This window comes from Eubalaena glacialis, chromosome 11, assembly GCF_028564815.1.
Source record: "Eubalaena glacialis isolate mEubGla1 chromosome 11, mEubGla1.1.hap2.+ XY, whole genome shotgun sequence".
Taxonomy (NCBI): Eukaryota; Metazoa; Chordata; class Mammalia; order Artiodactyla; family Balaenidae; genus Eubalaena; species Eubalaena glacialis.
In genome coordinates, this window is record NC_083726.1 from 64,237,360 (window position 1) to 64,251,289 (window position 13,930).

Sequence of the window (13,930 nt, forward strand, 5' to 3'; positions counted from 1 at the left end):
TCAGTGCCAAATTTATAATCACTTAACTAATATGTCACAATCCTTTTATTCCAGAAAATGTCCACATGAGGACTCTAAAATGGGCAATTACTTGTCAAGAGAATAAATGATTTTCATTATGTAGAACATGGAAAGGGACACAAGGCAAAATAAAGATTCTTCAGAATTTCTTTATGGAGCTGCTAGTAAGACAACAGACCCTAAGGCTACAAGGACCTGTCCAAGTAGAATATTTATATTAAATATGCCTTCATTGCTTGCCTGGTAGAGGTGATCTGTCAGCCATTTTTGGTAGAAGGATGGCCCACTATAGACACCAGGAAAATTTTTTCGACCACAGCCATATCCGTAACTGGTAATTCCCATTACAAAATATCGTTTACGTTCTGGTAAGTAGCACATTAATGGTCCACCACTATCACCCTATTAAAAAAGTCCCAAAATAGTATTAGTTACTTCCAGTAGTCCTTAAACAACAGTAAAGCTGAAATAAATTAATCACATTAATCATACATTTATATATATTTTTTCAAAATACCTCCAACTTATAAAGAGCCATAGATTTTCAGTTTTATAGTCTGACTAAAACAGGAGGTATTCAGTCTGGCCTGGTGTTTAGAGGCACCATATAGCTGGTGGATAAACTTCCCACCTGCATAGTTTTGAACCAGAATACTATAAATCAAATTGTTTGAATTTTTTAGTGCAGTTACTCAGGAGAAATATAATTTAGGAAGTGTGCAAAATACTGCAAATATTGTCTATTAGAATACTTCTGTTAATGCTGTGTGGGAAAGGTAGAACTAAGATATATAAAGGATTCATTTAGGGGTGCGTGTGTGTGTGGTTTGCTAACTAGAGGACAGGAGTAAATTGGCATCTTGCAAGAGATGGCATCTTTCTAAGTGTTGACATTGGCTGGTGCAGGATAACAGGAATAAATGGCTAGGCCTCTTAATAGTATTACAAATAACAAATCTCTATCATGGTTTATACAAGACTGTTAATGCACTGAAACACCTTTACTGAGGACTGTTAATCATTCAAAACAGTAAGGACACTGAGATAACTGTTTCAGTGCCTAAAGTATAATGACTGTGTTTCTAAGGTGTTTTCAGATTCTCTGTATAAGGTAAGCATTGAATAATTATTTTTTGATGGTAAGAATGTTTCATTTATGAATACAATTCATAAGTGAAAGTATGTAGATTGGATTCTTTTACTCAGCAAGATTTTTAAGGAAAAGGACACAGGAAAGATAGACCCTGGATTGCAGAAATCAGAATGAGTAGGAAAAGATCAGAGCATGGGACACTGTTTGGGAGTGATGTGCTGGTAGATTTAGAAGCAGTGAAGAAAAGAGGAATAAAGAAAGATTCAAAAAGCACAAGGGACAAAACAAAAAATAGATAAATTGGACTTCATAAAAAATCAAAGACTTTTGTGCTACAAATGATAACATCAGGAAAGTGAAAAGACAGTCCACAGAATGGGAGAAGATATTTGCTAACCATACATGTGGTAAAGGACTTGTATCCGGAATATGCAAAGAATGTTTGTGACACCATAATAAAAAGATAAATAACTCAATATAAAAATGGGCAAAGGATCCGAATAGACATTTCTCCAAAGAAGATATACAAAAGACTAATAAGCACATGCAGAGATGCTCAACATCATTAGTCATTAAGTAAATGCAAATTAAAAGCACAATGAGATACCTTGAGATACCCACAAGGATGGCTATAATCGAAACTCTAATTCAAAAAGATATATGCACCCCAGTGTTCATAGCAGTACTATTTACAATAGACAAGACATGGAAACAACCCAAGTGTCCCTCAAGAGACGGTTGGTTTAAGAAGATGTGGTATATATATGTACTATGGAATATTACTCAGCCATAAAAAAAGAATGAAATATTGCCATTTGCAGCAACATGGATGGACCTAGAGAATATCATACTAAGTGAAGTAACTCAGACAGAGAAAGACAAATATATATGTTATCACTTATATGTGGAATCTAAAAAAATAATACAAATAAATCTATATACAAAACAGAAACAGACTCACAGACATAGAAAATATATATAACTGAAAAAATATATATATAACTGAATCAATTTACTGTACACCTGAAACTAATACAATATTGTAAATCAACTATATTTCAATTAAAAAAAGATAGATTGTAAGAAATGCTGAAAAGGATGTGGAGAAATTAGAACTCTCATACATTGTTGAGATGGCCAAAAAGCACATGAAAAGATGCTCAACATCACTAATTACTAGAGAAATGCAAATCAGAACTACAATGAGGTATCACCTCACACCGGTCAGAATGGCCATCTTAAAAAAATCTACAAACAATAAATGCTGGAGAGGGTGTGGAGAAAAGGGAACCCTCCTACACTGTTGGTGGGAATGTAAATTGGTACAGCCACTATGGAGAACAGTATGGAGGTTCCTTAAAAAACTAAAAATAGGACTACCATATGACCCACCAGTCCCACTCCTGGGCATATATCCAGAGAAAACCATAATTCGAAAAGATACATGCACCCCAATGTTCATTGATGCACTATTTACAATAGCCAGGACATGGAAGCAACCTAAGTGTCCATTGACAGATGAATGGATAAAGAAGATGTGGCACATATGTACAATGGAATATTACTCAGCCATAAAAAAACAAAATAATGCCATTTGCAGCAACATGGATGGACCTAGAGATTGTCATGCTGAGTGAAGTAAGTCAGACACAGAAAGACAAATATCATAGGATATCGCTTATATGTGGAATCTAAAAAAAAAAAAAAGGGGCACAAATGAACTTATTTACAAAACAGAAGTAGAGTCACAGAGGTAGGAAACAAACTTAAGGTTACCAGGGGATAAGGTGGGGAGAGATAAATTGGGAGATTGGGATTGACATATACACACTACTATATATAAAATAGATAACTAATAAGAACCTGCTGTATAGCACTGGGAACTCAATACTCTGTAATGGCCTATATGGGAAAAGAACCTAAAAAAAAAAAGAGTGGATATATGTATATGTATACTGATTCACTTTGCTGTACACCTGAAACTAACACAGCATTGTAAATCAACTGTACTCCAAAAAAAAAAAAAGAACTCTCATACATTGCTGGGTAAGGATGTAAAATGGTGCAGCCACTTGGGAATACAGTTTGGCAGTTCTTCAAAATGTTAAACATTGACTCAGCAATTCTACCCCTAGGTGAAATTTCCAAGAGAAATAAAAACATACTTACACATAAAAACATGTACACAAATGTTTATAGCCATGTTATTCATAAAAGCCAAAAAGTAGAAAGAGCTCAAATGTCCATCAACAAATAAATGGATGAATAAAATGTGGCATATCCACACCATGGTATATTATTTGGCAATAAAATGAATAAAGTATTAATGCATGCTATAATAGAGATGAACCTTGAAAACATTATGCTAAGTAAAAGAAGCCAGTCACAAAAGACCACAAATTGAATGATTCCATTCATATGAGATTTCCAGAATAGGCAAATCTCTAGATATTAGTGGTTGCCTAGGGCTAGGGGTGGGTGAGAGGAGAATGGGGAGTGACTCCTAATGAGTAGAGTTTTTAGGGGCGGGGGTGACAAAAGTGATCTAAAAATTAGATTATGGTGACGGTTGCACTACTCTGTAAATATACTAAAACCCCACTGGGTTGTACACTTTAAATGGGTGAATTGTATGTATGTAAATTGTACCTCAGTAAAAGTGGTAATGGAAAAAAAGATTCAAGGCAAATTTTGCTTAAGGTTGACCATGATTGTAGAAACCAAGGAATCAGGCAAGCAAGACGATTTGGATTGTTGGAATAGTTAAAAAAGGAGAAAAACAATTTAGACTTGAAAATTAAGACTTCACCAGAAAGTGATCAAAGGACTTGTTCAAGTTCCCTTCTGTCTTTAGAAAGTACTGCTAAGGAAAATTATTTGGTCTTACCCTGCAAGTATCAAAAACTCCATCTTCATCACCTGCACAAAACGAAGTGTACGGAATTATATCCCCATAACTCTTGTCAGAATTACAAAAACTTCGAGAAATATAATGCACTTCTGCTTCGTGTAATTTTTTTGTAATATTACCTATTAACAAAAAAATACCAATAAATTATTTTGGAGAGCAGATATTTTGACAGCAATATAAAGTGTTCCTGATGAACAAGTTTTCTTTCCATAGTGCCTGATTGAACAATTATGTAAAATTGTATCCATGTATGTATGTATGTATGTATGTATGCCTAGAAAGACTGTGAAAGAAAGTTCACCAAATCTTAATGACAGTTATCTCTAGATAGTAGGAATTTCAGGTTACTTTTGTTATCTTTGCTGTCTTGTATTTCTTGGAGGTCTCACGGCAGGATCTATAGCTTTTTTTAAAAAAAAGGGGTATTTATTTATTTATTTATTTATATTTTATTTTTGCCTGCATTGGGTCTTTGTTCCTGCACACGGGCTTTCTCTAGTTCCAGCGAGTGGAGCTGCTCTTCATTGTGGTGTGCGGGCTTCTCATTGCGGTGGCTTCTTTTGTTGCAGAGCACGGTCCTAGGTGCGTGGGCTTCAGTAGTTGTGGCACGTGGGCTCAGTAGTTGTGGTTCACAGGCTCTAGAGTGCAGGCTCAGTAGTTGTGGCGAACGGGCTTAGTTGCTCCGCGGCATGTGGGATCTTCCCGGACCAGGGCTTGAACCCGTGTCCCCTGCATTGGCAGGTGGATTCTTAACAACTGCGCCACCAGGGAAGCCCGGATCTATAGCTTTTACAAAGTAAAACTATATAAAAATTGTCAAGGGCAAAAGAGGTAAATGCTGAGGTCTATCTTTCTTATGTTGTAAGATGTGAATAATTTTAATTAAATTTTTAATGATGCTAAAGTCTTGAAGGATGTTGAATATGAAAAGAAAACAGATTTTTAATTCATGCACTCCCCTAAATTCCCTGCTAATTCCTGAACATAAAGTGGTTCTTTGCTACAGAAAAGATAGGAAAATATAAGATAACACTTCAGGTACTATTAAAGGACAGATTATTTTAAGGTTTATCCATAGAAAAGCTACTGTAACAGCAGCATCTTTTCTCATCAGCCTGTCTCAGAGTTGCAGTTGTCACATGTGGTAGCTGAATATTTTGTGTGCCCCACATTTTCCCCTAGCTTTTCAAGTAATAGACATTTTACCCTTCCTGCAAGTGGGTAAATGACCCAACTGTTCCATTCACAGAATTCCATTCTCCTGGTTGCACTGATTGGTCTAGAGGTGACTATATTTGGTATAAGGCTAGCCAATTGGAATACTTATCCAGCATTTTAATTTAATTTAATTTAATTTTAGCAATATAGAAATACCTTTAATATCTTAAGTGAAAAATAAGTACATGAAATAGAATGCAGGCTATTATGACAGCTATATACAGTTATGTAGAGAAGACCAAAAGGAAACATATAAAATCGTTTGTAACTTATTTAATGATAGTGGGATTATATATTTCCCCATCTATTTTTCAAATATTCTGCACTATTGTTATAATGTTTTAATAATAAAAATGTTAAATCAAAGATTATTAATAATATTCTTCACTTATTTCCAGTATGGCTGTAATGTTGGCTGTAAATATGAAACCTTCTTCCACACATCAATATTTTCAAGAATGGCATATTCTCATGCAGTATGTTTATCCAGCATTTTTAAACTGGAGCTTCCAGAGAAGAATCTGTTTCACCCTAGTCACATGACTGTTTAGCTATAAATTCAAATCAGTCTGCAGCCATAGTTCCAGACTTATGAGGACAGGCAGCCTGAGAAAGTAAAGTCAACATACAGAGAGAATAGGAATAGGAAATAGAAATAAAATATGTCTAATGGCATCCAGATTCCTGGATCGAGGCTCCTAGAGGCCAGCCACATTTCTGCGCTTTATTTTAAAATAATTGAAGTAGTACTGGCTGTATATAAAAGAATATATATAACATATAAGTTATAGAATACAATAATGAAATGAACACCTGTAAACCTACCACCCAATTTATGAACAATACTAATCCAGTGTGGTATTGGTGTAGGGCTATTCAGAATAACCAGAGATTTTCAAAGTGAATAGGAGAGAGAGCCCAGAAGTAGATGTCTGGGTTTTCTATTTTGTTCCACTGGTCACTTAGAATATTCTTGCACAAATACAACACTGATCAATTACCATAGCTTTAGAATAAACCTTGATTTCTGGATGGCAACTTCTCCAGCATTTTTTTCTTCCATAGGAGTGTCTTGGCTGTTCTTAGGTCTTTTAGAATGAGCTTTTTCATTGTCTTAAAACTCATGTTAGGGTTTATTGTTACCTGGTGCTTTTCAGTTTTTCAGATAGAATTGACATCTTTCTGATAACTGAGTCCTCCTATTGAGGCATAAACTATACCATTTCGTTTACTTAGATATTCTTTAATGTCTTTTTTAAATGTTTCAGGATTTTTTTCTATAAAAGGCCTGCAATCTTCTGTTAGATTTGTTTTTAGCTACCTAATTATTTTGGTATTATTGTATTTGTTGACTTCCATTAACTTTTGTTACCAAGAATTGTCAAATACCCTTTATTCAGATTCACCAATTGTTTACTTTTTGTCACACTGCACTATCATTTGTATGTGTATGTGTATAAATTTTTCTGAATCATTTAAGAGTGAATGGCTGACATTGTGCCCCTATACCCTTAAATACTTCAGTGTGTACTGCTTAAGAACAAGGACATTCTTTTATATAACAACAGTACATTTATCAAGATCAGGAAATTTAACACTGGTCCAATACTATTATCCAATTTAATCTCCATGTATTTTAAAATTTTCCAGCTTTCTGTTATTGATTTATAGTTTAATTTCATTGTTTATAGTTTATTTCTAACCATTGCTTTACTTTCTGTCTCTATGATTTGCCTATTCTGGACATGGCATCATATAAATGGAATTATACAATATGTGGGCTTTTGTGTCTGGCTTATTTCACTTAGCATAAGATTGTAGCAGGTATCAGTACTTCATTCCTTTTTATGGCTGGATGATATTTCGTTGTATGAATATATCACATTTTGTTTACCCATTCATCAGTTGATGGACATTTAGATAGTATTCTTTTTTTTTGCTATTATGAATAATGCTACTGTGAACATTCAAATACAGGTTTTTGTGTGGACATATGTTTTGATTTCTCTTGGGTATCTACCTAGGAGTGGAATTGCTGAGTCATAAGGTAATTATATGTTTAAATTTTCGAAAAACTGCCAAACTGTATTCCAAAGCAGCCACACCATTTTATATTCCTACCAGCAATGTATGAGAGTTCTAATTTCTTCACATCCTCGTCAACACTTGTCTAACTTTTTGATAAGTCATCCTTCTGGGTGTGACATCTGTTACTTTTAAAATTACATTTTCTAACTACTGATAGTGTATAGAAATGAAATAGATTTTGGTATATTGCTTTTATATCTGGCCACTTTACTAGACTCTCTTAATTCCAGTGGATTATAAATTCTTTTTTTAATAAAATGACATCATCTGTGAATAATGAATGTTTTGTTATGACCTTTCTAAGTCATATGTCTTCTGCATCTTTTTCTCGTGTTACTGTACTTGGTAGAAGCTCTACTAAATATGGAATAAAAGTGGTGATAGTGGGGGAAATCACTGCTGATTTTAAAGGAAATGTTTTTCTGTAGTAATGATGATTGCTGTAGAGGTAGATAACCTTTATCAGGTTAAGAAAGTTTCCTTCTATGTCTAGACTTATGAGTTTTTCACAGTGTTTCTTCAGCACCTATTGAGATAATCATGGGGTATTTTTTATCCTTTAATCAGTTAATATGGTGAATTACATTAAGAAACTTCTAATATTAAACCACCCTGAATTCCTTAGATCAGTGGTCCCCAACCTTTTTGGCACCAAGGACCACCGGTTTCCTGGAAGACAGTTTTTCCGTGGACCGGAAGCAACGGGGGGAATGGTTTCGGGATGATTCAAGTGCATTACATTTATTGTGCACTTTATTTCTATTATTATTACATTGTAATATATAATGAAATAATTATACAACTGACAATAATGCAGAATCAGTGGGAGCCCTGAGCTTGTTTTCACTTGGCCACTCACTGATAGGGTTTTGATATGAGTCTGCAAGCAATTGATTTATTACGGTCTCTGTGCAGTCAAACCTCTCTGCTAATGATAATCTGTATTAGCAACCACTCCCCAGCGCTAGCATCACCGCCTCAGTTCCACCTCAGATCATCAAACATTAGATTCTCATAAGGAGTGTGCAAACTAGATCTCTCACATGCGCAGTTCACGGTAAGGTTTGCACTCCTATGAGAATCTAATGCCACCGCTGATCTGACAGGAGGCAGAGCTCAGGTAGTAATGTGAGTGACGCGGAGCAGCTGTAAATACAGATGAAGCTTTGCTCGCTTACCCGCCGCTCACCTCCTGCTGTGCAGCCCGGTTCCTAACAGGCCACGGACTGGTACCAGCCTGTGGCCCAGGGGTAGGGGACCCCTGCCTTAGTTAAACTCATCTTGGTTATGTGGAATTCTGTTTATACTATTCTTTTTTAAAATTAATTAATTAATTAATTAAATTTTTTGTTTATACTATTCTTGATAGATCTGGTGTGCTAATAATTTGGAATGTCTGCATTTATGATACTGGCATTTCTTGTACTATACTTACCTAATTTGGGCATCAAGATGATTATTGTCCTCATACACTGAGTCGGGGTATGTTCTCTCTTTTTGGATTCTTTATGAAGATATTTATATAATACTTAAATAATTGCTGGTAATTATGGTTGACTCACTTGTTCTGAGTTCTGGTGTTTTATTTTTGAAAAAAATTTAATTACTGATTAAGTTCTTTTACTCTTTAAAGGACTATTCTTATTTAGTTAGTCAGTTTGGGTTAGTTAGAATTTTCTAGGAATTTATCCATTTTGTTTAAGTATTAAAATTGAGAGCATAACATTGTTTAAAGTATTATCTTTTAAAAGAATATTTATTTATTTATTTAGGCTGCGCCGGGTCTTAGTTGTGGCATGTGGGATCTTCCTTGCGGCATGTGGAATCTTTTAGTTGCAGCATGCGGACTTCTTAGTTGTGGCATGTGGACTCTTAGTTGTGGCATGTGGGATCTAGTTCTCTGACCAGGGATCAAACCCAGGCCCCCTGCATTGGGAGTGTGGATTCTTACCCACTGGACCACCAGGGAAGTCCCTAGAGTATTATTTTTTAACTCATAGTATTATTTATATTTGTGCCTCTCTCCTTTTCTCATCAATCTTACCAGGGGTTTGTGGTTTTTTCAAAGATCTAGATTTTGGCCTTGTTGGTCCTCTTTTTTTCTGATTTTATTTTATTTTCATTAATTGTGCTTATCTTTATTTCTTTTCTTCTGCTTTCTATGGGTCATGTAATATTCTTTTAACCTTTATAAAGGTGGACATTTAACGTATAACATTCAGCCTTTCTTCTTTATTAGGCTGAATATTCTAGGTCAAATATTTGCTCTTCCATATGGCTGAACCTAAAAGTTTTAAAGCTTTATTATTTTTATTTTATTTATTTATTATTTTTGGCTGCATCAGGTCTTAGTTGTGGCACATGGGATCTTCGTTGAGGCATGTGGGATTTTCCGTTGTGGCGCACAGGCTTCTCTCTAGTTGTGGCGTGAGTGTTTTCTCTCTCTAGTTGTGGCATGTGGGCTCCAGAGCACGTGGGCTCTGTATTTGCAGCACACGGGCTCTCTAGTTGAGGTGCACTGGCTCAGTAGTTGTGGCGCATGGGCTTAGTTGCCCTGCGGCATGTGGGCTCTTAGTTCCCCGACCAGGTATCGAATCTGTGTCCCCTGCATTGGAAGGCAGATTCTTTACCACTGGACCACCAGGGAAGTCCCTAAAGCTTTAAGTGTCCCTTTATGTAGTACCTTAGTTGCAGCACTGAAGTTTTGCTATGTAGTATATACATTACTATTCAGGTATAAGGATTTTAGATGATTATGATTTCTTCTTTGATATATGAGTTATTTAGCAGTATATGTTGAATTTTCCAAATGTGTGGTTTGAAAAAATTTTTTTGTCATTTTTTAAAAAGCTTTATTGATGTTTGATTTACATAGCATAAAATTCTCACAGCGTAAGCACGCGGTTCAGTGATTTTTGGTAAATTTATACAAGCCCCGTATCTAATTTTAGGATACTTCCTTCACTCCAAAGAGTCCTCCTCCCGTGCCCATTTGCAGTCAGTTCTCACCTCCAGCCCCACACTCAGGAAATGACTGATACGATTTCTGTCTGTGTAGGTTTGCCTTTTCTAGAAATTTTGTGTAAATAAATCAGTTGGTCATAAATATAAGTTGGGTTTTTTTTTTGGACTCTGTATTGTGTTCCATTGATCTCTGTGCTATTTTTAAAAAACCAGCACAACAGAAATACAAAGGATCATAAGAGACTACTACAAGCAACTATACACCAATAAAATGGACAACGTAGAAGAAATGGACAAATTCTTAGAAAGGTACAATCTCCCAAGACTGAACCAAAAAGGAATAGAAAATCTGAATTACCAGTACTGAAATTGAATCAGTAATTTTAAAACTCCCAACAAACAAAAGTCCAGGACCAGATGGCCTCACAGGTGAATTCTACCAAACATTTAAAGAAGAGTTAACACCTGTCCTTCTGAAACTATTCCAGAAACTTGCAGAGGAAGGAACACTTCTAAACTCATTCTGTGAGGCTCCATCACCATAATACCAAAACCAGATGAAGATATCACAAAAAAAGAAAATTACAGGCCAGTATCACTGATGAACATAGATACAAAAATCCTCAACAAAATACTAGCAAACAGAATCCAACAATACATTAAGAGGGTTATACACCATGACCAAGTGGGATTTATCCCAGGAATGCAAGGATTTTTCAATATCCACAAATCAATCAATGTGATACACCACAATAACAAATTGAAGAATAAAAACAATATGATCATGTCAATAGATGCAGAAAAGGCTTTTGATAAAATTCAACATCAATTTACAATAAGAACTCTCCAGAAAGTGGGCATAGAGGAAACATACCTCAATATAATAAAGACCATATATGACAAACCCCCAACTAACATCATACTCAATGGTGAAATGCTAAAAGCATTCCCTCTAAGATCAGGAACAAGACAAGGATGCCCACTCTTGCCACTTCTATTCACCATAGTTTTGGAAATCCTAGCCACAGCAATTAAAGAAGAAATAAAAGGAATCCAAATTGGAAAGAAAGAAGTAAAACTGTCATTGTCTGCAGATGGCATGATACTATGTATAGAAAATTCTAAAGATGCTACCAGAAAACAAACCAATACCATACAGTCTTGATGGCTATAGTTTTTAGTATATTTTTAAATTAGGTAGAGTAACTCTTTCAGTTTTGTTGTTCTTCAAAAATTTTAGGCTATACTAGGTTCTTTGCCTTTCCATATACATTTTAGGATCATCTTGTCAAACTGTATGAAAAACCTTGCTGGGATTTTGATAGAGAGTGCATTGAATATATAGGTCAATCTGGGGATAATTGCCATATTAACAATATTGAGTCTTTGAATCCATGGATGTGGTATGTCTTTCCATTTATTAGGTCTTCTTTGATTTCTCTATGTAATGTTTTGTAGCTTTCAGTATACAGGTCTTGCACATCTTTTATTGACTATAATGAGTCTAGGTGTGGATCTCTTTTTTTAATCTTAATGGGGGTTCATTGAGCTTCTTTTATAAATTAAGGGGTTTTTTCATGAAATTTAGGCAGTTTGGGGCCATATTTTCTTCAAATATTTTTTCTTCCCCATTTTTTCTTTCCTCCCTTTCCAGAAATCTCATTATATGTATGTTGGTACATTTGGTGTTGTGCCACAGGTCTCTGAGTATCTGTTTATTTTTTTTCAAAAATATTTTCTCTATTTTCTCCAGATTAGATTATTTCTATTGCTGTAGTTTAAGTTCACAGATTCTTTCTTGTGCCATCTCAAATCTCTAGAATTTCCATTTGGTTCTTTTTAAAATTGTCTATTTCTCCACAGACATTCCCCATTTGGTAAGTCATTGTCATCACATTTTTCTTTAATTCCTTGAACAATAATTTCTTTTAATTTGTTGAACATATTTAAAGAGCTTCTTTGAAATCTTTGTCTGCTGTATGCAACATCTAAACCTATTCAGAGTCAGTTTCTATTGACTACTATTTTCCCCTGAGTATATGTCACACTTCAGTGGGGTTTTTTGTTTGTTTGTTTTTTATGATGTCTTACAATATTTTTGTTGAAAACTGGACATTTTAGATTAATGTATTGCAACAACTCTGGGTTTTGATTCCCTTCTCAACAATATTGTTGTAATTTTTAAAATAACTTGCCTGGACCTAAATTGTGGAATCTGTCTCCCCCACATTGTGTGATTGTTGATGTCTCTGCTCAGTTTTTTAATTCTGATTTTTTTTTTTTAACTTCTTTTGGCCATGCCGTGTGGCATGTGGGATCTTAGTTCCCCGACCAGGGATCAAACCCATGTCCCCTGCATTGGAAGCACAGAGTCTTAACCACTGGACCGCCAGTGGAAGTCCCTTTTAATTCTGATTTTTACCTTTCAACCTGGCTTCATAGAGCTTTCCCATGTGTCTGCATAGTTTACTGGTCAGTTAATGATTTGAGCTTTCATCCTCTGCTGATGGATCTGTGTGTGGGTTGGGGAGTGCATTCAAAGTTCAGTCAGATTTCAAATCTACCTTGATTTTCACTTTATGCTAAGCTCTCTCAGATTTTTTCCCACACATGTATACATGTATGTTTCCCAGTAAGCCAAGGATGTTTGGAGAGCTTATCTAGCCATTCTATAGCTGTCTCATTTTCAGGTTCTTCCTGTCCAATTTCTGACTGTTCCAATCCTGGCTGCATCTAGGACCACAATCCCAGAACAGCAGAGCTGTGGGTTTCCCCCATTCATCTCTTGCTGAGTCCAATACTTTTTTTTAAATTTATTTTTATTTTTAAAAATTTTATTTAGTTTTTTGAGTCTACTACTTTTATTGACAGTGCTGCTAGACTGGATTATCACCTACTGCTCTAAATCAAGTCCATCTCCTCTGGTACCAAGATCCTTTTTCCTCATGATCCTGGTAAAACTATTGCACTGACTGATCTGAGAGGGGAGTTAGGAGCAGCCACAAGCAAGAAAACTACAAATTCCTCTTTTTACCCAAATTTCTAGCTGCTTATAATAAACAAATACTCTTCAATTTATTGTGCAGTTTGGTTGATTTCCAGGGCTCTGAAATGGTTGCTTTTGACAATTTTTGTCCATTTTATACTTATGTTGGGGGAAGAGGATTTTCCAACTCCTTATTCCATCATAGCCAAAATTCCCATCTCTCTTATTGCTAAAATAATTGTAATCAGAGTATATAGTCTGTACATTACCTATTCTTTGAATTTTGAGATTTGCTATATGGCCTAGTAAGTGGTCAATTTTTATAAAGTTTCCACCTGTACTTGAAAAGATGAAATTCTCTGATTTTGGGGTGCAGAATTTTCTGATTTGGCTATTAAATCAAACTTCCTACTTCAAACATTATAAATCTTTACTAATTTTTATCTGCTTAATATGCCAATAATAAAAAAGAGAGTTGTGTTAAAATTCCCTACTATCATAGGGAAGTTATAATGTTTGTCATACAGTTCTATCTATTTCTCTTTAATATTATCTGGATCCTAGTTATTAGCCTCACAAGTCTAGAATTGTGCTATCTTCCTGGTGAGTTGAACCATTTCTAAATATATAATGACCTTCTTCACCCCTA

The 13,930-nt window shown here is 35.2% G+C and overlaps 1 protein-coding gene across 1 annotated transcript in view; it reads right to left on the bottom strand.

Annotated features, from left to right (window-relative positions):
• Positions 1–171: 171 nt before the first annotated feature.
• The window catches only part of TMPRSS12 (transmembrane serine protease 12), a 40,953-nt gene continuing 27,194 nt past the window's right edge, over positions 172–13,930 (bottom strand). The window contains exons 4-5 of the mRNA XM_061206133.1: positions 4,002–4,144; positions 172–423 (exon numbers count right to left, since the gene is read on the bottom strand). Of these exons, the coding sequence (XP_061062116.1) occupies positions 172–423; positions 4,002–4,144 (395 nt within the window). The remainder of the gene's footprint in view (positions 424–4,001; positions 4,145–13,930) is intronic.